The sequence below is a fragment of the Anabas testudineus genome, chromosome 1, assembly GCF_900324465.2.
Source record: "Anabas testudineus chromosome 1, fAnaTes1.2, whole genome shotgun sequence".
Taxonomy (NCBI): domain Eukaryota; kingdom Metazoa; phylum Chordata; class Actinopteri; order Anabantiformes; family Anabantidae; genus Anabas; species Anabas testudineus.
In genome coordinates, this window is record NC_046610.1 from 15,102,541 (window position 1) to 15,129,216 (window position 26,676).

Sequence of the window (26,676 nt, forward strand, 5' to 3'; positions counted from 1 at the left end):
TATATACAGTATGTAAATGCATATACACACACATGCATTTGTGTGCAAATCATATTTAAATTTGAAAGCGACGATAATAGAGAGAGAGAAAGTGGGTGAACACGGAGGGAGAGCTGAAGACCATCCATCAGCAGCTCCATGTGTTCTCTCGTGCTGTGTGGGTAGTTGTGTCTTATGTACTTAGCATCAACAATACATACAGGTCAGTGCCATGGAGTGAAAGGAAGGAAAATATATACTGTAAAATGAAAATTGGATGCAGACAGAGAGAGAGAGAGACAGAAAATGAGCAAAAGAAAGAAAGGAGATAGTTGGTGTATTTCGTTATCTCCCTTTTTTAATTCGGGATCCTCCACAAAGACTGCAGTGAGAACCAATTTCCTGTGGTGTCTTTGAATGCCCCTACATTTAAACTTGTCAGTGCTTGATTGGATCTTCTGATTGTGCGATGAATTGGGACCAGGGTGTTAAAGAGACGGCTGAGCTTGTATGAACACATTTGTTTTACAAAAAAAAAAAAAAAAAAGTTAAGTTAAGAAATTCACAGTATGTGCTGATACAGTATGAGCAAGCCTCTATTCATGAATGCCTATTTATAATAGTGAGCACCAAAGCGGCCTTTTCTTCCATACAAAATAAATGTTTTCAGTGCACAGTCACAGCTTGTACAAAAACAGTTTAAATTAGTCACTTAGTCACAGCATGACCCTCTGAGGGAAACTCTGCATGACACACATTTCAAATAAAGTTGAGTATAATTTAACATTCTTTCTCATTATAAAATAATGTAAATAAAATTAAAAACAACTTATAGCTACTTATTCATCCCATAAATGACCGACTGCCAGTCTGAGCACGTCTAATGTAATTAAGGAAACATTCTCCCTATTAGGTCTGTGAATACTACAGAGTCCCCTAAGGGTCATGGTGGCAAGATTTTTCCTTTGGTACTTTTGCGGTCTTTTTGCTATTTATATTCCTTCACTTTCTATTTCTATAGAGTCCTAATCAACAGATCTATCTTAATCAGTCAGTGCTGGATATAACCTGCGTTAACTAACTGTCTGCATCTGGCTGAGTTACAGTGATATTTGCTGCTCAGCAGACACAGCTGAGGGTGAACCCCCTCTCTACTGCTGCATGATACAGGCCATACTATCAGAATAAGTTGCTGTGGACCAGAGATAACGCAAAAGTATTTCGAGGGAACGTAAAAGTAGCTCCTGGAAAAATTCCGCCACCTTGATCCTTAAGAGGGTCCGTAAAATCCAGCTGCATTTTTATGGTAACAATAGATTGCATGACTTTTTGTAAATGAAAATGATGATGATATAAATGTTCTACTACTCCAGAGCACTTGTTGGTTCTTGTGAAAACTCACCCAAACATTTGTGTCAACTATAAGCTGACTCCTTTCCCACCTACACAGCCACTTCAGTCATGGTGTGAAGTTTTGTTTTTCATCACTGACTCTAAACTTTCAGGAGCAGGTTCACTCACCTGTGATTTTTCTCATCACTACAGGGTCTCTGGCGGTGTCCGTCACTGATATGACAGCTCCAGTGGTCGGCTCATCTGGGGGAGTGTACGCCCTGGTCTCAGCCCATTTGGCTAATGTAGTAATGGTAAGTTTGTGTGTGGGTGTGTGTGTGTGTAGATGATTATCACATCACCCAGATGTCCTGTCACTTTGCCACATCATCAAAGCAACCTGTTGGGGGGCCCAGCAGGTGCCTCTCTCTATCTACAGATGCCACGCATTCCTCGCCGTCATCGTCAGTTTTGTCCTTTTCCTCCCAACATCTGAGAAGTGTGTGAGCATGTGCACGTTAACGTGATGGCATGTGAGGAAATCTTATCCCACTGCACCGTGCCTGTTCTTTAAGGACTGAAGGTGAACCTCTGTCATGTTAAACAGAGCGCTGTTTATGTACCCTGCCAGATCGTCCATAACATTACTGAGGTCATGATGGAGGGTTTGTCTTCCTCCTCCCAACTGAATCATATTATCTAACACAGCCAGAAGAGATTGGGGGTCAGAGTGTGTCTGGGGCTTTCAAAATTGATGTGACTTGAGACAGAGGGTGAGATCTCATGTCCTGTCAGCATGTGTGCACATGACCTTCTAGCACAGTTTGCTCTGTATTTATCATGAGAGCTTATGTTCTTATCAGGTCTACGTCTTTCTCCGTCTCTCTTTTTTTGTAGAATTGGTCGGGAATGAAGTGTCAGTTTAAGTTGTTTCGGATGGCCATGGCGCTCGTGTGCAGTAAGTCTGAATTTACACCACACGTTCTCATTTAAAAGATTAGGCCGGAGATGTATATTTTGTTATCATCAACAAATCCCATGAAAAGATTGAAGAAAACAACAATTTATTAGATGTCCTTACTCTGTTTCTCCTAGTCCCTGTTCAGGATTCACTTACAGCCTGTAGTACTATGCAAAACTCTTAGGCCTCCATTAGATGTGTAGTTTTGCTGTAGTGATCATACATTTATATCTTTATCGATTAGAATACAAATAGAAAATATAGGAAAAATGTACACAGTTTTTAAAAAACAGACCATATTAGAAATAACTGCTTCTGTCAAATATAATTCTTTGAGAGATGCAAAGAAGTCCAGCAGAGACCTGGCTCAGCATCTGGCAGCTTTATCTGGACGCTACGTTGTTTCTTCCATTGTATAAAGAAGCTTGATCAGAATAGTCTTTGTGCAAGGACAGCAGCTTTTTAGCATTTATTTGCGTTTATTGTCGTTAGAGAAACAATAAATATGAACTATAATAAATAATAAAATTGCTAAAACCAAATCTAATGTTGGCCTAGGACTATTGCACAGTACTATATGTATATACTCTACATACCTTAAGAAAACATTACATGACGGCTTTTAACAACTTTAATTAAAATCTTAAATAGATTTTTTAATTCATGTACTGTCTATTGGGAATCAGTTTAAGGTTATTTTAGATCATTGCAGGTAAAGTTGGCTATTGGGTCACTCTTCCTCTGTATCTTAATCACAAGGTGTGTTTGCTCTTGACCCATATTATTCAGAAGAGATGTGGAGCCCGAGTCAGGAATTCCAGATCTTCATAAAAATAGAGAGTTGAGAAATATAAATAGCAAAACACAAAACTGTCACTTGTGGATATTATACTAAACTTTGTCCAAGACCAGTTGCTTTGATTATAACTGTTACTGATGTTTAAATTGTGGGGCTCCCGTACAGTTTTCTGAAAAATAGATATACGTGTCTTTATTTACATTTTGATATTTTTGATATAGGTAGTGTCAGAAACGACTCATTCTGTGTGTTCACATGATTCTAATGTTTTTTTTTTCTCCTCTTTTCTCACAGTGAGTGTCGAGTTTGGTCGGGCGGTGTGGTTGCGGTTCTATCCTCCAGCTTTTCCACCCTGCCCCAATCCCAGCTTTGTGGCCCACCTGGGAGGGGTGGTGGTTGGTCTGACGCTGGGTGTGGTGGTCTTGCAGAACTATGAGCAGAAACTCCAGGAGCAGTCTCTGTTTTGGATATTCTTCTGTGTTTACACCTTGTTTGTGCTTAGTGCTGTTTTTTGGAACATCTTTGCCTACAGCTTGCTTGATGTGCGACTACCCCCACCACCATGACCTGCTTCTGGAAAAGACAATGTATCACCTTTATTCCTCCCTTGAATTGGATCGATGAGACACCTCACCTGTTATATTCTGAGCTTCATGATGGGGTGATCAGAGCTGTCGAACAGCCACCTTTCCCCTAGCTACAGTCGGTGCTCTGATGTAAGGATACCTGACTTGCAGTCCCCTCTGTTCGCCACGTGATTTTTCAACCAACCTGCTACCCTTTTGGATTTAGCCTCACCATCATCCAAGCTTACAATACGAGCTAATCATACTTGCTATTTGTTTTACTCCCTTTTGGAACCTATTGTCAAGAGCATCAGTCAGTGGGACCTTTGTTGACAACACTGTGTTGACAAATGTGCAGCCAGAAGCCAGCCATCAGATCTAAGGCGACAGAAGCAGGAACAGTCCTGTTCACATGGCTTAACCTTATTTGCCTCTTCCTTCTCAATCCAACCGTGCCTACTCATGGAGACATCAGCCTGATGAAAGTATTTCTGCACTGTTTCGTGTAGGGTGAGAGCTGTAAAACCCTGCAGTGTAAAATGTTTTATGACAAAAATGTTCTTGAAAATCCTGTGCGATTATCATCAGTAAATAAAGAATAAGGTCATATGAGAACTTTTTAGCTGGTGTTTTGTCACCGCTACAAATGGTGAGTATAGGCTGCAGCAATTTACCTTTGAAGGAATTTGTGGGTTATTATTCAGTGTTGCCTTCAGTGTTTGCCAGAGAAGGATTAATTTCTGTTCAGCACTATTTAAACCTCAAACTTGTGTCTTTGACTGTTTTTGTTTGTGCAAGGGGTGCAACAATTGCACCATTGTATGTACTGAAAAAGAAGCAGAAGTGCCATTCTGACTTTCAGCTTTCAAAAATGATGCCAAAATATTGTGTAAGCACCAGAGAAAGAGCACAGACAAGTATTGCTTGTGTGTTAGAAAAATGAATCTAATTTCACGAGTCGATTGAATGTAACAGAAAATGTTTATGTTTTGATCTCTAAAGAATTTCTCAATGACAACTCTGGGGCAAACCAGATCAGCATTTAAATTCTTATCATTTTTTGTGCCCTTGTGGATGAATGCATCCACCATTGGGGACAGCTGGGCCATTCTGGATAAATTGTATTCTTATTACCAAATGTAGAAGAGCACACATGCCTGACCTGGACTTTATCCAGGCTGGGGTCATTTCACTCTCTGTTCAGGAGGCAGTGGAGTCTTTCATTAGTTGCAACTTAAATGGTTATTTGATTAAACTTGGATAGAAAGTGACCCCAGCCCAAAGCTGTAAGTCACAAACTGTACTGTACTTTAACCTCATGTTACACTGGTAACTGCTTCGCACAAAAAATATTATAATGTAATTAAATACAGATTGATATTTTAACATGTGTTTGCTGTTGATTTCTTTCTCATGAATTTTCCTTCAGGCATTAAGAAAGTTCTTTTTATCTTATCTTATCTTATGTCACTTTCCAAATTGTGAAAGGGACAACCAATGCAATGAAGAGGCAAAAGCTCTATTCTTACACATCCTGACTGATTTTGAGAACAGGTTCACACTGAACACAGCCAACAGGCCAACAGGTTCCCGACTGCTATGAGGTACTGGGATGAAGTTCTCAGAAAGATTTTAAGATCGTATGCTCGTGCAGGGGGCCTTCGCTTCCTCATGGTGCAGCACACTAATCAGCCTCATGTGGACACAGTGTGTAGGCTGTTCCTGGATGATGAAGGCACTGATGCCAATGACCGGCCTTCGCGATCTGCTGATCTTATTCCTATTGAGCCCCTGTGGGACATTCACTTTATGTATCTGTGCATCTGTACCATCACAGACCAACCAACTGATGCCCTGATCCAGGTCTTTGGGGAGATCCCAGATGACACCATCGACTGACTCATGAGGAGCACGCCCAGATGTTGTTAGTAGTGAATACAGGCACGCGGGGGGTCATACACACTTACGAGTTGCTGTGATGAAATTCACGCATCTTGAATGACCCTGTGATTTCAGTTTTTCACTCTGATTTTCAATGTGATTTTGAATACAGCCCTCAGTGAGTTGATGATTTTGGCTTCCACTGACTGCTGTTGTGTCTTTTTGTTCAGGCCAAATTATACATTGTTTCATAAGTAAAGACTTTCAACTTGTTTGATCGTCAAGATGTGTAATTAAAGTGTTCCCCTACTTTTTTTGAGCAGTGTCTATAATAAGGGCTACGACACAAAACTGAGCGAGGGGTAAATCATTGATAATATTTTGTACATTTGATATGTGCATACTTGATTACATGAAACAGTTTTTTACAGAAACATTTTTTTCCTTCATCAGTGTTTCTGTTTTATTAAAGCCCATACAGACTGTCTTACACTGTTCAACAAAGGTGCTGAACCACTAAATAACCTAATAATCTATCAAAACACTTGTTGTGACCTTACCTACGTTCACATATGCTCACACAAAAATACCAATTGTATTCAATATGCAGAAACAGGAATGAGCCTCTGTTGTACAAAGAGAAAAGCTCACACTAAGCAGGTCTGCAGCCTTGAAACCAGATTAACATCAAACTCCCAACCCAGTGTTTCAAAAACACTTAAGTCCCCGAAGTGGAGAGCAAAGGTCAAGTATTTTCGTGAAAAAGAACACGTCAAACTGATTAATGAAATGTGTAAACGTACAAGAATATACCACCATACCTCATTCAGAGAGAGAGCCCCTCAAGCTGTCACTTAAAGTCTTCTCTGTCTAGTACAACCATATGGAGAGTAGCCATTTTGTTGGTTGTGTTTCCTTTTTATAAATGTGCAATATCAGAAATAATCATTCACCATAGTGAAAAAAGAGAAGACAAAAAAAGAAGCAGCAAAGGAAAATCAGTCAGAGTGGATGCTGCCTGCTCAGAGCAGGACTTGTTACAATTTGTTTCTAATTTCATACAATTTTCACACCCTTTTAGCAACATTCAAGTAGAGAAACTGATGAATAATTATTAGCAGTGTTTCTAACTATAGTATAACATGCATGTTGCAGTTGTCACACAAACTGTAAGCAGTAATACTGTGATGCTGAAGAAAGTTTTTCTCAACACACACTATACAAAATATGACTGAATGCTGAAGAAGAAAGAAACACTTTCAGACAAATATGTACATTCATGTGTATGTATTATTAATGTAGCAGTCTAACTACATTTCATGACTATGCATTGCTAGGTGTTTAAATTAAATATCACAATGTATTAGTTGATTATACCTTGTGTTTTTACAAATTAAAAGTTACATAAAATACAAAAGTAATTCTAAAGTAAAGTACACGTACGCAGGTGCAGTACTTGAGTTACTGTAATATTAGATTTCAGTTTGTGAGGATTTCTGCTGGTCTCCCTCATGTCCTGCCCCCTCTAGTGGTTGCCGTTTTGGTTTTTGGGTATCTACCCTGAGCTTTCCTCTTGTATCAACCAGCCAATGTTTAACTTTTCATAAATTGATCAAATAGTTTCCAAGTATCCTCATACTTCTTCTCCTTCTTAGGGTTAGGGTTGCCTTCATAGTCAAACACTGTACCACATTCCAAATTCACATACAGGTTGTTTGTGTGTCAGTTTCCTTTCAGTTAAATCCTGTTGACCTTTTTGCCTGCGGTATGGAAAGGTTTATGAATTTGTGTTCACTGGTGTTTAAACTGATGTATGTTGGATACAGGTGACATATTAATGAGATCAGGCCCTTATTCCAGCAGTTCTTAGTGATTATTTCTTCTAAATGTGAAAGTGCTGGTGCCTCCAGTGATTGATTCTGCATGGAGGAGACAAAATCCCTAACTTTCAAATATTCTGAAAAAGTGTTACGTTGGTATACTTTACCTTGAAGAAATATCCTCGAATGTCATTAAAACCCTTTCTACAAAGAGGTCGTCTATTTTGTTTATTCCTTAGTCCATATCTGAAACCCTGCATCCAGTTTACATGGTTTGAACAGGCTACTCCCCCAGATTGGACTATAGTACAATAAAAACTTGTATTATTTCACTTTATGCCACACATTGACCATATTAAGAATTATAGGGTGATTAATATTTTTAGATGTTTGGCCTTTGCTGAATACATGTGCAGGTGTAATTGAATTTTAACAGAGCATAAAACTATGTCTGTCCATGGTGGTTTATTTCTGGAGGAGAAATAAAATCTGACAGTCCTTCATTGTGTTGCTAAAGAGTACCAGGAAAGATTTGGAAATTTCAGCCCCCCTGCATCGTACTGAAGACACAACAGGGTCGAATGGACTCGAGGGCATTTCTTTTTCCATATAAATTTCCTGACGAGTGATGTCTTTTTCTTGAACATTCCTGTAGGTGGTGCCAGAGGGATATTTTAGAATGAGTATAGGAACGTACGTAATATAATATCTTTAATATATTAATTCTTCCTATCAGCAGCATAGCCAGAACAAACAGGAGTGGCAACAGGGGAGAGCCTTGGGGACGATCTTAAAGGACCCAGAGACATCCTCATTTGTCATCACCTCTGTTACATGATTGAAATGGACCAATTTGATCCACATAAGGAAAGTACATACAAATCTGAATGAAGTAATAACACGATAGAGACTGAAAACCCAGTTGCCTACAACTACAAGTGAGAAGGGAGAAAGTCAGCTCTGGACGTACGCCCACGCTGTTGTTTTGTCACTTTGTATGCACAGTATCTAGAAATGTCTACAATAGATACCTGGAAAGAAATAACCTACTGTTCATTCTGCCAAAGCAAGTAAACATGGTCACATGGCCTGAGGTGTTACACCTAGTTATTAATTTTAGAGTCATATCATTTACTTTGAACAGCTAATATATGCTGTACCTACACATGCATACGTCCACCACAGCCTATGATATGTATACAGTATAAAGCTACTTATTAAGCCACCCACTCAATGTGTATTACCTAACCATATGTTTCATGTTTCTTTGTTTCCAGCTATCTTTGTGCTTGTTTTTTTTTTTCATGTGCATTTCCCACACATTATTGTTGGCAGAAGAGTCCTGTACAGTTTTGAGGTACTTGCATACTTGAGTATTATCAATTTATTTTACTTTTACTAATATTATTTTCTACTTTTATTCCATTACAGTTAAGAGTGAAATATTGTACTTTTACTCAAACCTATTTTACCTTTACCCTTTACCTATTGTACCTATTGTAGTGCATACAGCAAAAGGCAACTAGTTACCTTTTGATACCTAAACTAATATCTAATTCAGATCTGAATCCCTATATGAATTAATTTATTTATGAAGCATATGTGGAAAGTACTTACACATGACTGAATTGTGTACTTCTACCACCCCTAGTTATTGGTGATGCTAAGGTACTCTGAGAAACTTCAGCAATATTTTATTTCTATAGCACCAAATCACAACAGAAGTCATTTTACACTGTTTAAGGTTTAAAACCTTTCAAAATATAAGTGTATACAGAATTATATAAAAAAAACAACAACAACAAACCAATTTGAGCAAGCACGACAGTGAAAAGGTCCCTTTAGAGCAAGAAACCTCCAGCAGAACCAGGCTCATGGGGGTTGGGCATCTGCCTCAACTGGTTGGGGTGAGTGGAAACAGGAGAGAGAAAAGAGCACTGGGCAACCAAAAACAACAAGCAGCAAAAACACAAGGCGGCTTGGTAGGACCAGTAACTGCACTCTGGAAATATACACTTCCAAGGCCGAGGATACCTGCAGAGAAGAACAGAGAGAGGGAGACAAAGAGGAGAAAAAAAACAAAGTTAATGACAAGTAATGGTAGCATTTAAATGGATAGAGAAGAGAAGAGAAGAGAAGAGAAGAGAAGAGAAGAGAAGAGAAGAGAAGAGAAGTGTATCAGTAGAGGTCCCTCAGCAGACTAATCTACACTAAGAGATGGTCCAGAGTCACCTGACTCAGTCATCAGTCAGAGATAGATATTAAAGTCACCCGCTATAATAAATAATTATCTGCACTAAGCTCTTAATCAGATAGAAAGTCTGAGAATTCAGTTAAAAACTTCTTGTCTGCACAGACACACATGGTCAGTAAAGCTCATTACAATTATTCCACTGCAGATGGTTGGGTAAAATCTGTCTTATGCATTTAAAATGTATCAGCATCAGCGGACATCTTGTTGATTTTGCTCAGTTTGTCTGGTGACTGTAGTATTTATTTTTATTATTTATTTATTATGTAACAGCTGGACACCAGTTTCCAAATCCAGAGGCGGGTCTCTCTGACGTGACGTCAGCTTCCCGTTTACGCAGTGTCCACTAACACTTCCGCCAGCTAAGCGCCATTTTCGGCGTTGTCACGGGACGACAGCATGCTGTGGTCAAACAGATAATAAGACTAGAATTTAACGCTTAAGACCTCTTTTCAGTATTCTTCGATAATGGGACGAAAAAAGAAGAAGCAGATGAAGCCATGGTGCTGGTATCCTTTTGACAGAAAGACGGAGTGCTAACGTCGAAATGCTAGAGGCTACACGTTAGCTTGATAAAAAGGAGGCCTAAGCCAACATTAGCTTGTCTGCGGGTTTATCGGCTTGTATGTTAATGTTGAAGTATATACGTGGTGATTTTAGACTAGTGTATAATTATACGGATTGGTTTGATCGAGCAAATGTTGTGAACAGCTGATGTACTCTACATGGTAACTCATTGCGTTAAAGTAATGGTAATGCCATGAGTAATCTTGCCTAAGCTAACAGTTAGCTAGCAGCTAACAGTTGTTAGCTTGTTTGTTAGCTGTGGTATGATGATTCATGATAACGTAAGTGCTTTAAACTAGCGTCTCGACTAATGCTTATTTTCAACAACATGCTGAATAATAACTTAGTGTGGAAAGCTAAAATGTAAAAAAGTAAAAAACGCACACAAATGTTCTGAGCCTATTGAGACATCCTATTGCAGACAACAGCATGAGGTTTAAACACTGGGGAAGCTGAAGCCCCTAAAAGTATGATTTCCTTTCCTACAAACGGCGTCAATCTTTAGTGCATGTGAATGCAACTGCAGGGTGCTTTTGATTTCATTTAACAAGGCTAGGCCAGGTTAATATCTTCAGCTCCGTCTGAAACGCTTCCAAGTAGTGAAGTTTTTGGTTTCTTGCTCCTCTTTCCAGTTGTCGAACACAATCCTTTACTCCTCCCTTAAGGTACTGTAATCGAGACTTTGATGATGAAAAGATCCTCATTCAGCATCAGAAGGCGAAGCATTTTAAATGCCACATTTGCCACAAGAAGTTGTACACTGGTCCAGGCTTGGCCATTCACTGTATGCAGGTTGGCGCATTACCTCATTTTCATTTATTCTAGTTTAGTTCCTGGAACGCTTTGTTCACAATAGCTATTAATTGACACTGTCTCACCTTTTCATGTGTTTTAGGTGCACAAAGAGACGATTGACAGTGTACCAAATGCAATTCCTGGAAGAACGGATATTGAGCTAGAGATCTATGGCATGGAGGGGATTCCAGAAAAAGACATGCAGGAAAGAAGACGAACATTAGAACAGAAATCACAAGGTTTGTAAGTTGTCACAACTTGTTTGGAAGTTGAGTCATGGCAACTGGACTTCCTTCTTGTTGTCTACAAAGATCATTGTTTCTTTATGAAAGCCTAGATGACAGAATTAAGTTTTAGTTTGAAATGACATTGTGTAACTGGGATAATACAGGGTTAAGCATGATAATATAAGCCATTGCTCGTAACGACCACCATGTAGTGAACAGTGCAGGTTCTTGAACTGTACTTTTACAGTCCTTTTGTAGATGCTTGGGTTTAAGGAATTAAAACAAATGAAACCCTGCATGAGCATTATTTTTATGTTTTAGAGAGTCAAAAGAAGAAGAACAATCAGGATGACTCTGATGAGGACGATGATGACGATGAAGCAGGACCATCAACTCAGCAAGCTGCTGTTATGCCGCCCCAGGCAGGGTACGCTGCTCCCATGGCTCAGCCTGGGATTCCTCCTGTGGCTGGTGCACCCGGGATGCCTCCTGGGGGATATCAAGGCAAGCACCTCTTTGTAAATTGCAGAAATTGGGAAGCAACTCGGACACAAACTACATTAACAAAAATGCTCATAACTTCCCTTGGAGTTGGATTGTGATTTACTGTTGTTTAAGAGTAACATTGATACATTTATTTGATTAAATCTTGGGAAATATTCTGATTTTGTTTTTCCAAGCTACATGTTTGTGAAGATATTACATTTTTAAGTTGAAAAGATCGTTTGTGACTTATCTGACTAAGAAAGACTTCCCAAACCTTGTTGATTTACACATTTGTTTTTCTTTTGTGGAGATCTTTACATTCATTCATAACATCAAATGTAAATCTCACCACTGTTGTCTACATTCCTGGACTTTATCACACTTAGACATTTATTAATCAGTTCCAGCACTGTTGTTTAGGGTGAACAGGAACATACTGTGCTTTTCTGAAAAGCATCTGCAGTATCAACAGGTTCACACCTGAAATATAATAAAATGTAGTTAAATCAGTGAAGGAAAAAGTCGTAAAGGACAATAAAATATGTATTATGTTGTGTGTCCAGTTACTTAGTCATCTAGAGTAGTGGGTCTACTAGAAAGTGAAGTTGAGTTGTTAGTAAACACACAGTGTTATCTGATGCATTTTCACAGGGATTCCTCCTATGATGCCAGGCGTCCCTCCCATGATGCATGGCATGCCTCCTGCTATGCACGGAATGCCACCAGGGTAAGAAGTCACTCATTAGCTATGACTTTAATTGTACTTGTTCAGATTTAATGCTATTTTTATTTGATTCCTTTAACAATCTGTTGTTTTTATGCTTATACACACCTTTTGAGTTTTGAGGCATGATAGAGCTAAACTTTGCCACAATGGTTTATTTATTCAGGATATCTGATATAATTCTTTTGCAACACAGACCAGAGAAACAAATGACAAAAGAAACATATGTTGTGGAAATACAGAAAACTACCATCAAATTCTATCAACCTTGCTCATTGCCTCTGAGGGTTTTATAGTCTCTAAAACAGTGACACTTCTAGTCCTTAAACCTTTGAATCGTGAAAAGAAAATATTAATATTTTCTTTTTTGGTTTTGTAGGATGATGCCAATGGGAGGGATGATGCCTCCCATGATGCCAGGGATGCCCGGTATTCCTCCAGGTGATTTTTAGTAGTAGTGTTGGTATTAAATGACTTGCCATGTCTACCGCGTGAGATTCAACATCATAGTAGCCCCAGCAGTTAAAATAATTGCATTAAATGAAGGACTTCATGCTGATACTTTTTTTTTTTAGACTTATCTTATCTCCAATACAGTTTGCAAAAGCTGTTTTAGCCCTTACTTTAAATATTGGGGGAGGAAAGTTAAAGGGATTTCTGTCTGATTTCTCAGGAATGCCACCACACATGGCTCCAAGACCAGGGATGCCTCACATGGCTCCAGCCCCCGCAGCAGGGGCGATACCCAGTCGACCGGCAGCACCAGCAGCGCAGCCTGTGGTGACCAAACCCCTCTTCCCTAGCGCAGCACAGGTGGGTACTGTGCATCCTCCTATTCAGACGATGTTATTCAGATGTTTAGGTTATTCTATTTCATCTGTTATTCACTCTTCTGTTCCTGTTGAGGGTATAGAATATTTACATAAACCTTCTGTATTAGATAACAAAACATTCAAGCATACTGTGTACATATTTTATTTTCTAATTATTTTAATTTCTAATTTCACATTTCCTCTTTCTATGGTTTGCTGTTTGTTCTCTCTTTCACATTCCCACTTCACTTATTTAAATGTTATTCTATAGTTCTGTCATAACTAATTTAGAATATATTATTTGGACATGTTACATGTCAATGCTGTGGTCTCCTTTCCACCATGCTGCAGATGGGCTCTGGTGTTCACAGCAGCACAGCAGCCATTTCCTCTCCACCTGCAGACCTTCAGTCTGCCTCCTCCCAGCCTCCCTTTCCTAACACGCCACAAGTATGCTCACAGACAGGACTTTGACTTGGACTGTGGCAGTTGCATGTTGCTTATTTATTAACTCTGCCTGCAAATTTGAAGTTAGAATCTAGACTGATTACTAACAGCATTTGCCTTGTAAGCCTACTTGTGCTTTAAATCAAGCACATTGGCTATATTATTAGTGTCAGATGATATTGATCCTTGACTAGAACTGGCATATCTTTTTTTGTCTGTGAGCTTTATTACTGTGCATGTGCTTTGCATTTGTTTTTCTTCCACTATCTGAATTCTGAATGCCTGAGGTGACACTTTATTGGTCATAATCAGGATTTGGTTTCATGTAAGAAATAATTTTCCATTTCACGCTAAGTTTGCATTTCAGTGAAAAGTAAAGAGCTTGTGTTTAACACGCACTCGTTTTGTTGCTTGGATAATCTAAGTCAAAGTGGTTGATAATTTCCCCATTGAAAGTGGAATCAGTCATTATTTTGCTAGAAAGTGATCAAATCATTAATACACGTACGTTTTGAGTGTTTAAGAAAACAAATCTTATAAGACTGTTAAGTATACATTTCTTTTTTATATAGTTTTTTTAATATTAAAGTTAGAATCTGTTGACTGTGTCTTAATGTTATTAAGTCAGAAAACAGCAACAAGTTACATGTACTGTGTCTTTGTACAGGCCCAGCAGAGTGCTTCAGGAGCTGCAGCTTCAAACTCCCACAGCACAGCTGCCTCCTCCGATCCTCCAAAAGCAACATTCCCTGCCTACACCCAACCCTCTGTCTCCTCTTCTTCTTCCACTTCTTCTTCTAACCCTTCTAGCAGCACTGTGGCCAAACCCCCAGCCACAGTGACCAGTAAGCCCGCCACCCTCACCACCACGAGTGCAACTAGTAAGTTGATCCACCCTGATGAGGATATCTCACTGGTAAGTTGCCTGAGCTTTCTGTTTTGCCCTTTTCACAGTAAGTAATGATGGATACATATAATCCAACATTTACTGATATAAGACAATGAATTGGTGCAGTGTGTCTCATCATAAAATTAGGTATTTATAGAATATGCACCTAATTGATGGAGCATTAGATTGTATATTCTTACTCTTAGTATTATCTGTTTTGTGGTTATGTTGAAGGATGATTCTGAACTTGAATATCCTCAGTCTGAAATCAGGGCACGCCAACATTGGTACCCAATCTTGATCATTTTTGTGAGCATACATCTTTGTACTGTAAGGGGTATGCCAGTGTTTCTTTAGCCTGAACGTCTGCTTTGTGTGTGGTCCCTGCAAACAGGAGGAGATGAAAGCCCAGTTGCCCCGTTACCAGCGTCTTATACCCCGGCCTGGTCAGGCCCATGTGGCTGCTCCGCCAGTGGCAGCTGTGGGCGGCATAATACCCCCACAGCAAGGCATTCCACCACAGCAGCCCGGCATGAGGCATCCCATGCATGGTAAGAGAATGGATACTGGTCTACAGAAAATATACATAAACTGTACTGGGTTGGCATTTCGAGCAATATTCTTATTCATTTTGTGGTTAGGAGTTGAAGAGTTACTTTAAATACCACACACATACATTCAATTTCAGGCTTTAACAGCTTCTGGTCTCCCTGTGTTCTCTGCAGGTCAGTATGGTGCTCCTCCTCAGGGCATGCCAAGCTACATGCCTGGAGGGATACCTCCTTATGGGCAAGGTCCTCCTATGGTGCCCCCTTTCCAGGGAGGGCCTCCCATGGGCATGAGGCCCCCCGTCATGTCTCCAGCTGGACGCTACTGATACAGCTAAGCAGCCACCACATTAGGTTTGAGGTTAACACCTTTCTCTCATCCCTGTGCTTTTTCAAACCTAGCTGCAAGCAAAGAGCAGTAAGACCAATGGTGGTGAAGACAAACATTATTTGTTAGAACATGTGGACATTGAGTAGAACATCTTTATTGGAGAACAACCAAACACCACGTATGTTTCTGACAGTTATTTTGTGGTTATTTGATTACATGTGAGGATATATTTTTTTCCCCATAGGTCTCACTCAGGTTTATAGAAGTGAAGTGTGTTAAATTGATTATTTCTTTTGAAGCTGCTGGAGTTACATGAACGTACCAACCCCCTTACAAAGGCAAGTTTCTCTTGTAAACATTTGATTCATTTTTCTTTGGTTTATTTCTTTGGTAGAGTGATTGAGGCCCTCACAGCATGTTGTGCTGTTGGACTTGCGTCCCCAACCTTGGTTGGTGAGGGTCTCAGTGACGAATGTGATTCCAACTAAGTAGTGTTACAAATCCATGACTCATCAGGCTCTAGCTTTATTCTTATTTCAGGTTTGGTTTTAATATTCCCTGGTCACAAGGGTACATGTATGCATCATTTGTAATGTTTTATGAATCTGTTGTAATAAAATCCATCTTGAAATCCAATGCTGGTTTGTCCTGACGTACGTGGAGGTGAGTCATGAAGGTTTGTACTGGTGTTGTATTTCTAGACTTCTTATGGCTCTGTTTAACTGCAGAATTTCATCAGTTATTTAAAGACCAAGTTTGCCATCATCTGTTTTTGTAGAGTTCCCCTTTCTGTATAAATAAAAAAACTGGATGTTTTACGTACAAAACTAAGTGATTTCATCATTTCAGAAGCGGAATACAGATTTAATCTACTCAAATATTGTGTACCACCATCTCAAAACTAAGATGTTGGCCAACTTCTGGTTTCAAATGCTGCATGTTACCCATGATATGATTATGAGTTAAGTGGATATGAAAAATAATTCTAGGTACAGTCCACTTACACAGTGGTAAAAGAAACTAAATTTCCATTCCTGATTCATTAACTTTTTTGTCTGTACATAACATGCCAATTCTCAAACATGCATGATTGCTATAATGTTACTATTTGCCATGTGCCATAGTCATGTCCCCATAATTTGCTACAGGGGACAAGCAAAACAAACCAACAATACAGTAGCTCTGTGTTAAATTCCAGTTTTAGCTTGGTCCTCTCAAGCAAAATGTGATGACAAAGCTGTTTGAGTATAGAAGAACACAAGGAGACCAACCACTAGCACTTACAGCTCACAGTGTATTTGTGAGCTTCGTGAACTGTTCTCGTACCATTGCAGAGTAAGAATGACTCCTCCTGATGGTCTCAGGAGAATGAGTTTCTTGCTAAATTGGAATTTACTGCAGCACTACGTTTGTATTGCTATGTGGTTTTGTTTTTGTTCCATCCTTTCTACTCTAAATGTTTCACATAATCATCTGTCAGCATCATCAGCAATTATCCTGTGTTGGAGATCGCTCCATTAAAAGCAGTGTCAGAGGCTACACCAGTTTACGCAAAGAGATACACAGGCACACAAATTGAAATCTGTAGTGGACACTTGGATTAAAGAATGAGAAACGTGGTGGTGGAGGAAGATCTTGTAGGTGTTTAGTGTGGCACAAGTTTTTCCTCTGGCCAGATTACTTACTGCTTTGTATTTGTTTTTGTTGTCTGTAGCCCCTCCATATCAGCTATTCAGCCTTAAAACGCACTCAGCTGGCATGACAGGTCAGTTAAACTCAGTAAGTACTTGATGTTTATTATAGTTTGGGTCTGTCCTGTTCACTCTGATGCGAGGCATTGTGTTACATAATGTACTGTTTCTAACATAAGACTTGTACATACTGAAGGTGTTGAAGAGAAAACTTCGCCTTTATTGACGTGTTCTTTCCATTCAGTTTTTCAAAGTTATGTTGATTTATTTCGTTATTTTATTGGTGTTTACCTGTCTGGTATTAAGTGGACTAACATGGTAAGTAGTGGGCAACAGATTTAAAGGTCATATTTGTTTGGGGGTCACTTTTCTCTAGTGGTATCTAGTAAAATGGTTTCTGACCGTTATGGCTCCTGATCTTTTTACCACTGAGGAGAACTCCTTCAGTAGAGCGACTCAGCTTCATGAGTACATTTGGTGGAGTACCATCTTAAATGATGGATATGAAAAATAATACTAGGTAAAGTCTGAATAAAGCCTGGAACACTGAGCAGTTCATTTGACCACTATTTCTATGAAACATACAAATGTAATAAAATGCGTAAGGATTTTGTGATTGGATTCTTCTGTACATAGAGCACCATAAAAACATCCCTCTGTCGTATAATGAGATGAGGGAAATGAAACCCAAACTATCAGCATAACTAGACACCACTAGAGGGAGAAAACAGTTTTGGATGTGAGTGAATGTAGTAGTATGTAAGTTCTCAAACACTTTTGTCCAAGTAGGAACTGTTTATAAAAAAGTTTAAATGTATATTTAAAATAAATGTGCTTTTAAAAAACAAATAATTCTGTTGCAGATGCTTTGTCTTTTTTTATTTATTTTTTATTTTTTTTTAACTGTATCTAAATGAACTGTATATCAATAATAAAAATGGAAACAAGCTGTCCTGTGAGAAACAGTGGTCCATAAGTTAGCTTGACATAAAAGCATAAAAGTTAGTGTCAAATTTATGTTGTTCTTAAATAAACTATGTAGATCTTTTTGCCGGTGCTGGTATTTTCTTTGATTATTCAATGATAAATTGAGAGGAGATCTACACTGAGGCTGAAAAACAGTCAGGTGCAGAGTGGGAGGCTGGACGTTGAAGAACCAGTGCACCGCCTAGTGGCTCATGTTGGCTAATGCACACCAATCCCCATCACTGCTACACAGCATCACCAGTCAGGGCAACAGACACAACCACATGAAATGTCAGGCACCTGTGTAGATGCGGCTGGTTGTGGCAGCGCTCGGGTTTCATAGTTTTACTGCGTCGTAACCTTATATTTTAAATGCCGCACTTTTATCTTGCAGAGTAGCTGCAACATGTGATGTGTCAGATCAGAAAGAGGGACCAAGCCCCTCACTGTTTACAGAGTGAAGGTAGACTACACCGTCAACAACATGTTTATTTGACTTTTCTTAAAACTTTAAGAAAAAAGGCCCATAATCAACAAACAGCTGTCCTGTGTTCCTGTGTTGTATTAATGCACGTTTGTCATTTTAAACCTGTTTGCTATTATGTTATCACAGCTGAAAGCTGTTCTGAAAAAAAAGAAGCCTTAAAACTGCCTTCAGACTAGTCGACTATCTGGTGCATCAGCAATTGTGGGTTTCATTAGTGACTCAAATGACCAGAAATGAAGACCTCTGAAACTTGGCGGTCTTTCCTTTTTCTGAGAGATTAAAAGTATCAAGTGCACGAAATTGCACTGAGCACTCACCCGTTCACAGAGCAGCACAAAGCAGTTCATACCGTGAGAGGACGAATACAGTAAAGTGTGTCTGGATTAAGGAATGAGGTGCACACGCTCCGTCAAGTGTGATGGAAGCCACGTGTCAGTGTGGGGCTGCTGTGTCGTGGTCAAGCCGGAGAGTTGAACTGTGCAGCACAGTCACTAGACTTCAGCCACAGCGTCTGTGCTTCCTGGTCCTGGCATGATTATTATTGAAACTTATTTCATGTATATATGGAAAACAAGACGACAAGTGGCCTTTTACTTGTAATAAAGTAGTTTTACAGTAATATACTGGTACTTTAGCTCAGGTAAAGTGTCTGAGTGCTTGGTCTTTTAGCAGTTCAAATCAATGTTTAGGTAAATTTTGAATCTAAAATATTACAATAGGTGCAGCAGCTGTTGTGTGTATAAACAGTGCACTAAAGGCTTTGGTAGAACTTTATTATTTCACTCTATTGTATTCATTTATTTTGTTCACGTATGCATGCTTGCATACATTTCCTTGAATTAGTCATGCATTCTTCAAACCTTTGTGGTTTGTGAAGCATCACTGACAGCAAATATGGTGGGTGACACGTTCAGTTCAATAAACGGCACCAACAAAGCAGCCACCGGCAGGACTGGACGTTCTCCCGTCCAGACAGGTGGTTAAATGAGTTTTAAAGAGAAGCGGCCTCGAGCTGCATTTTGAAGTTCTCTTCTTTAAGAGCAGCAATCACTAAAAAACACCTGCTTCAGTCTTCTAATTGTGGTTTCCTGCTGGACGACGAGAGAACAATGAGAGTGTCACATGGGGCTGCTTGAAACCACAGTGCAAACCGTCTCTTGAGAGCTGGAAAAAAAAAAAAAAAAAAATCTCACTACGTGCTGCTTGAATCTCACTTTAAGCAAGTAAAACTGCTCTGCATGTGTGTTTTACCAATAAATAATGGAAGTGCATCATTTAGGACTCACCTCCCCGTGTGTGTGTGTGACCTTCATCAAAATAAGTGAACCTCTTTCTCGTTTGACATTCAAATCGTTTTACTTCACCACAGTTCACCACACAACATTCTGCTTCCTCATTTGCTCGTTTATTTTTATTTATCATTTTTTTAAACTTATGTCAGATCACAAATAAAAGACTTGACACTTAAGTGATATTGCTGTTGATAGTTGAGTCTTCAGGTTTAATTTTTGTGAATTTAAAACTCTAATGATCCTCGAGCCTGAGGTGTACGGCTCAGTTCTTCAAACCCTTCAGTCAACAGGCCTTTGACCGCGTCAGTCCCCTGATGCCAGTTATCAGAAGACAGCAGACGTATATAGCTCATAGACTGGCAGTCAGCATCATTTCCTCCAGAGATATGCAAAAAACACACTGTCAATGGAAAGATTTTCTTAAGCATGTAAAACACATTTAATGCAAATTAGGACAGAACTTTGTGAATGAAGCTAATTGAGCTCAGGTCACTTCCAGTCACCTCTAAGATAGAAACCTGGATTTTTAGGACAAGTTGGTTCTTACTGATCCTACATCTAATCCAGACTCTTCTGCCTCTGCTGTTGTGTTCACTAACATTAATATGCTTTCTAATTCTTTACCATGTTGCCTTAGAAGAAGATGATCCATCATATGTGGTGTTGGTTAGTTCGAGTTTCCTCCTGTGTGCGTCTTGAGGTTTGAAGGTGGAGCTTCATGGAGTTCCTCTTGGTTTCATTTCCAGTTAACCAACCCTTTGACATCCAGTGCGAGCGCGAGCATCAGTGCTGTCATGACCTCCTTCAGGATCTTAATGAGTGCTTTGTAACAGTTGGAAAGATGACTGGGATCCAGTACCTGGCCTTTGTGTGGACTCTGTTTATTATACACACAGGGTTTGGTGAGTTCTGTTGTTTGGTGCTCTGATCACCTGCTTTGTCCTTTTTGTGCGGGGGTGTTGGACAAAATAACAGAAAAAATCTATAATATAACTTTTATAATTATAATTTTAGTATTTTAGTTTTTTTTTTTGTATTATTCATTTCTTTTTTTCGGTCTAAAGTCTTGTGTTGGATCATATTCTGAGGAGTTTTTCTATTCCACATTGTTGGTCTGAATATATCATATTTTCAGGTTTTTAATTTTTTAACCCACCGTTTTTATTTTGTCAAGCATGAATTTAAAGATTTCTAGTTTTTATTTGTTTTATTGCTTCAAACCACTGGGAATTTCTGTAAAATGTTTCTTTCAAGTCCAGATCTTTTTCTTTTTACAGCTGATTCCTTATTTCTACCACACTGTAGTGCAGCTTGTAACACATTTGTTTTTGTTTCTGTCTTGAATGTTTTCAGCATTCGGTGACATTCAGTTCTTGGAGAGGCACGAAGGTGAATCTGTGGTTCTTCCCTGTGTGGTTGAGCAGAAAAACCCCTCGCCGTTTGGTGTCTATCTGAAGCGCGGCTGGTTGCACCCTGGCGAGGTGCTGTTCATGCACACCAAGAGCGAGTTCACCCCGTACAACAGTGATGACACAAACCGCACCAGTGTCAGCGGAGACCCCAGTAACCACTCTGTAAAAGTGACCCTCTCTCTGCTGAGGGTCAGTGACACAGACCGGTACTACTGCGAGTTTGTTGTGAACAACCCGAACTCTGAAGATGAACATATAAGAGGGATGACTGAATTCTTCCTTCTCGTTAAAGCTGGTGAGTGTTTCATTTCATCCCACACACTTTTCACACTTGTCGCCCACTGGAGATTAAACTTTCCAAAAATAGTGCACAGAATGTCAAAGCATCACCTGTTCACGACGGGAGGCTGGTATGTGTGTGTTTGATGTTGATGTTTCTAGTTCCTGCCAATCACTGCAGTGTAATAGAGTATATTACTTCAAGGGTTGTAATTGTAGCCTAGTAATATGAAAAGAGTCAGGGACTGATGACGGCTGCTATTCTCCAAAGGATGACACTATTTAAACGTAGCATAGTGGTGCCCCTGTGCATTACATCAGTATCTTTTCCCTTTCCCCCCCCTCGAGATGCTCCTGGGTCAGTGGACATAGAGTTCATAGAGACATGTGTTGGGGGCTCGGCCGTGCTCCCCTGTGTGCCCTCACAAGGGGAAGGCTCAGCCGTGCAGGGGGTCAGTGTGAAGCGGCGGAGGGGCCGGGCGCCTGTGGAGGTGGTGTATCACTCGAATCCTCACCACAGCAGCAGCAGCAGCAGCCCTCCTTCCATCTCCTCCCTGTTCCCTGCCGGGAAGGTCCAGCTGTCTTTGGCTCCCAGCCCCGGCGGCATCACCTGCAACGTCACCCTGCAGCAGCTGCAGCCAGACGACAGCGCCCTGTACAGCTGCCAACTGCACATGCACGGCAGGTCGGACAGCAGCACCGCCCTAGGGAGACGAGTGTTCTTTGTGTCTGTGCAAGGTGGGTTACGTCACAGCCAGGAGCCGGTCACCAGATTACAGAAAGGAGCAGTAGAGCAAAGTTACACTTTGAAACTGTCCATGAGCGTTCACTGTCATAATAACTGCTGCTGTTTCAGTCATCATCAATGTCGGACCCTCATCCACCTCTAATATAATATATGCTTAATATGAAAAGGGGGTTCCTTCACAAACGTATATAGCCATAGATTCATAATTTAATTATGTAAATAATAATAATAATAATAAGAATGGTAGTATTAGACTTCTGGCTGATTATTTTTCCTTCTCCGACCCTGTTTATGAGGGTAAATGGTGAGAATTCACTCAATACTGAAGTGAGTTGACAATTTTTATTGTGAAATATAAGTGCAACACGTTTCACAACAGCAAAGTTCCCTTTTTGATTGTGTGTGTGAACATTATTGTCTGGTAATAACAAACATTCTCAACAAGTTGATATCTATTTTCATTCTGATTGTATGTCTAAGTCTTATCTGAATTCGTATTAGATTCAAATTATTATCATCCATTCATTCACAGATGGAAAAAAAACAAACAATTTGTTATCATTTAGTAAGTTTCAACATTACATAACACAAGTCATAAAAAAGTCAAAACAACAGTCTACAAACACATAGTGGCAAGAAAAAGTATGTGAACCTTCTGAAATTCATAGTTTTCTGCATTCATTTGTCGTAAAATCTGATCTGATCTTCATCTAAGTCAAGAGTATTAACAAATATAATGTGCCTAAAATAATAACACAAAAAAATGATTTATTCTTTATTAGGAACAATCATAAAAACCTCATAGTACAAATAGAAGTATTTGAAGCCTTGGAATAATAACCTCCAAAAAGCTCATTGGAGTCAGGTCTTAGCACAAGGTAATAAAAATTATTTTGAGGGTTTGGACTAGAGCTACTTTGACTAATACAAACCACTCAAACCTTTTGAAAAACCTGACGCCAAGTATCGATGATTTTCATAAATCTCCACTTTAGAAATTCACCAGTCATTTAGACAAATGGAGACGTGTTGGGACTGTGGCTACTCTACCAAGAAGTGGGCAACCAGTCAAACATTGAACTAGCAGGGTGTCTATGGCTATATCTATGGATTTGGAGCTGCTCAGCTGCATCAGGTCTTGGTCAGCCTGCAGTGACTAAGGGGAAGATGAATTCCCAAGTGTATCAAAAAAAATCCTTCAGGATAATGTGAGAATGTTTGTACGTCAGCTGAAACTGAACAGAACAATGAGAACCTCGAAAATATTTTATTGCAAGGGTTCACATACTTTTTATCCAGAAATACGTACAGAAATTGTACTCGTACAAAAAGCCTTTTGTTTCAGAGCAAACCCAACGCCATCAGTCATACCATCCTGAAAATATCCAACCAATCAGAACTCTGATTCACAAACAGTTTCAGCTGCTAATCCATTATGCAGAGAATGGACCTCCCACAAGGACAGATTTAATAATAACAACAACAAAAAAGAAAAAGATAATATAAAAAATAATGTTAAGATTGAAGCTTCAAACTATGAAGGGAATGTATTCCACTCATCACATAACACTTCTCATAACCTCTAACGGTTCTGGACTTCCTTTATTATCAAGTGTTGCTTCTGTCTTACAGCACTGCCCGTTGTGCCACGTTAACACAGCAAAAATCTGGAATATTAACTAATTATAACAGAGCAGTGTCACAGACGGGAATCCACTGCAACGGGGAAGTTGGATTGCGTCACATCGCGCACTCTGAGGGGTGTTGGTGGGGTTGGTGGTGGGGTTGGTGGCCCTGACTGTTTGTGTCCTGCAGCAGCAGTCAAGTCGACTCTCTGATCTTTGGCATCTCTGACCAACTGTTCCTCCTCACAGGTGAAGAGTGCGGCTGCTCCGGCTACTCCACCCTGCTGTTTGCTCTGTTCTCGGCCGTGGTCGTTTTCATCGTGGTCCTCATCGGAGTTATGGTGATTTATAAAGTGAGTGAATTCACAGCTACACTAGACTAAGGTGAAAAAGGTTTTATGACGAACAGCACCTGCTTGTAAAGAGCGAGCCAGAGTTCCTCTGCAGCTCACCACAAAACCACAGGAGTTTCATCACTTGTTGCTGTCAGTTGTCAGCATGTTTGTCTTAAGGTTCAGTGAAGAAGGTAGTGAAACCCCTGCAGAGTTTTTAGTTTTAAGACATTTAGAGTTGAGTCAAACTCTTGTTTTGTTTTTGTTCCTTTCATTTAACAGTAACATCACAGTCAGAATAATACTAGGTTCGAACTTCCTGTTAGGATGTAGTCTCGACAGAAATTGAAAAACTGTGATTTTAACACAGGAAATCTAGAGTATGTTACCTCTGTTCAGTTCACTGATTTGTTTTCTTTCTGACTCGATGACTCTCAGTGCAAAGCACGTCGCAGTGTCAAGTCACGCCCTGCGGCCCCCATCTACGAGGAGATGACTGGGGTGCAGCCTCTCAGATGTAAACTCCCTCCTAACCATCTGGAGGAAACGGAGTCTTCTGAGTACAGAAACTGCAAAGTGAAGAAACCCTATCCTGAAAACCATTACGAATGCCCGACTGGAGCCCTCCGACCACGGACTGAGTCTCAGAAATGAACTGTTAGGGCTTCCTGCCAGCATCAAGAACTACACAGTAGCTCGGCTCCCTCACTGGACTCCACTTTAATAATTGTACCTTATACATTTCTTAGTTTGATGTATATTTGACTGAGGCTAGTTTGAAACAGTGTGCTTTTTATTTTTGTATTTTATTGAACGTAAGTAAACGTGTGTCCCAGTGGGGTGAGCAACATAGATACCAGGGGATCTAACACGAAAACAGAGAATAAGCAGTTGTTAATGGAAAATAACCAGATGAGAAGATTTGATTTAGTCTTTTTCAGTGTACGTGAGAGATTATTGATGATTTCCGTCTTTTGTCGAGTTTTATTGCTAATTGTCTAATTGTACAGTGATGTCACTCAATGCCGACTCTTACAACGATTAAACCTGAAGGGAGAGAATTGTTCTCTACATCCCTCAGTTTTACCTTTTGCTCCACTACCCGACCTGGAAGCACTTGCATGGAATTGTAAATAAATGTATTTAGCAGGCAAAGTGGCTTTGACTTGAACATTTACCTTGATGTCCCCGTTGGTTAAACATCCCTTTAGATGTAATTGATGAAAAACTGTCCCTCTTAACCCCCACAGGTTCCAGGACCTAGTTCACAGCAGTGTCTCTCTTAGTGCGTTGTTCCTGAATCCTGAATTTAACAATTTATTACATGTAAATACTCCAGTGTGTGCATACACACCACAACCTTAAAGATCACTGGGCCTCATTCAGTTGTCTTCATGATGTTTTCTTTACCATTAATTTTGCTCGTACCTTCATTCTTATGCTGTTTGTAGATATTTATTTGCATTTGTTCTTGATATTCTCCGACACATGCTGTGGAACTGGTCGAGTACATGTGCCTTGTAGTGAACTCGATGGAGAAAAGTGATTGACCCCTGTTCTTTTTGTCAAAAAATATATCACAATTAAAAACTATGGCAACAAAACACGACAGCATGCGTTTGTTGAATCCTTTCTGTTCATCACACTGAAACTACCGCAAACACAAAAATGCTGATTTTGAGAAGGACAATGTGTTGTGCAAAGTGAAACGCTGACATTGTAGAGAGAAGGGAGACACGTAATACCGTCTAAAAACGGGAAAATGTCACATACAGTCGGCCGCTCCAGGAACACATTCACAGCGTGGGCACTTGTGTCAGCATTTCTAACAAAGGAAATTCACACCTTTAATAAAACAAAACAAGAAACTGTCATAACGTGTGTGAGGTTCACACTTGAACACGAGACACAAAAAGACACTGGCGTGAATGAGAGGTTTCTCAAATGAGTGTCACGTCTGTCCAGTGCGACACGGTTTCACAACAGTTAACACTCTGACTGAAACAGAAGGTGACGGGTCAAAAATGACTAAAAACATGAAACAAAAGCGAAATTTTCCCACGAATAACACAATTTGTGGCCAAACGAATATATTCTGTCAGTCGGTCGTTACACAATGGACCACAAAATATCACTCACAGCTTTCAACATAAACTAATATAAACCATGTGTGTGTCATATGCTGATAATGTACAAACTGTAGTTATAGGATGAAGAAAAAAAAGATTTTCTCCAAGGTGATTTTACTACTTTTTTTTTTTTTTTAACCACTTACTGGTTGAATTACTGACGTAAAAATGTGCGAAACGAATGGAAAAGTGCGAACGCATTTGCAAGAGAAGACCTCGGCTGTGCTGAGAAGGTGATAATGAAGATCAGGCGCACCCCGGTTTCATTAAGCGCGTCTCAGTTCAGTTTAGCTCAGATCA

At 39.8% G+C, this 26,676-nt stretch overlaps 3 protein-coding genes across 5 annotated transcripts in view; all 3 read left to right on the forward strand.

Annotated features, from left to right (window-relative positions):
• Nucleotides 1–4,972, forward strand: part of rhbdl3 (rhomboid, veinlet-like 3 (Drosophila)) — a 41,017-nt gene extending 36,045 nt beyond the window's left edge. For both annotated transcript variants that reach the window (XM_026358971.1, XM_026358972.1), the window contains 3 exons: nucleotides 1,525–1,625; nucleotides 2,209–2,269; nucleotides 3,366–4,972. In XM_026358971.1, coding sequence (XP_026214756.1) covers nucleotides 1,525–1,625; nucleotides 2,209–2,269; nucleotides 3,366–3,637 — 434 coding nt within the window. In that variant the 3' untranslated portion in view covers nucleotides 3,638–4,972. The remainder of the gene's footprint in view (nucleotides 1–1,524; nucleotides 1,626–2,208; nucleotides 2,270–3,365) is intronic.
• Nucleotides 4,973–9,936: 4,964 nt separating this feature from the next.
• Nucleotides 9,937–16,051, forward strand: znf207b (zinc finger protein 207, b). 2 transcript variants are annotated; one of them, XM_026359967.1, is made up of 11 exons: nucleotides 9,937–10,098; nucleotides 10,822–10,948; nucleotides 11,052–11,190; nucleotides 11,500–11,682; nucleotides 12,316–12,391; nucleotides 12,768–12,829; nucleotides 13,062–13,201; nucleotides 13,552–13,650; nucleotides 14,315–14,563; nucleotides 14,931–15,087; nucleotides 15,262–16,051. In XM_026359967.1, the coding sequence occupies exons 1-11, from the start codon at nucleotides 10,058–10,060 to the stop codon at nucleotides 15,411–15,413; spliced, it is 1,425 nt and encodes a 474-aa protein (XP_026215752.1). In that variant the 5' UTR covers nucleotides 9,937–10,057; the 3' UTR covers nucleotides 15,414–16,051. The 2 variants fall into 2 exon arrangements, with proteins under 2 accessions (XP_026215752.1, XP_026215751.1); XM_026359966.1 differs by lacking the exon at nucleotides 13,552–13,650.
• A 4,503-nt stretch (nucleotides 16,052–20,554) lies between these two features.
• cd7al (cd7 antigen-like) lies at nucleotides 20,555–25,854 on the forward strand. The gene is made up of 5 exons (XM_026360566.1): nucleotides 20,555–20,753; nucleotides 21,205–21,558; nucleotides 21,891–22,280; nucleotides 24,165–24,268; nucleotides 24,686–25,854. The coding sequence occupies exons 1-5, from the start codon at nucleotides 20,570–20,572 to the stop codon at nucleotides 24,899–24,901; spliced, it is 1,248 nt and encodes a 415-aa protein (XP_026216351.1). The 5' UTR covers nucleotides 20,555–20,569; the 3' UTR covers nucleotides 24,902–25,854.
• Nucleotides 25,855–26,676: the final 822 nt, after the last annotated feature.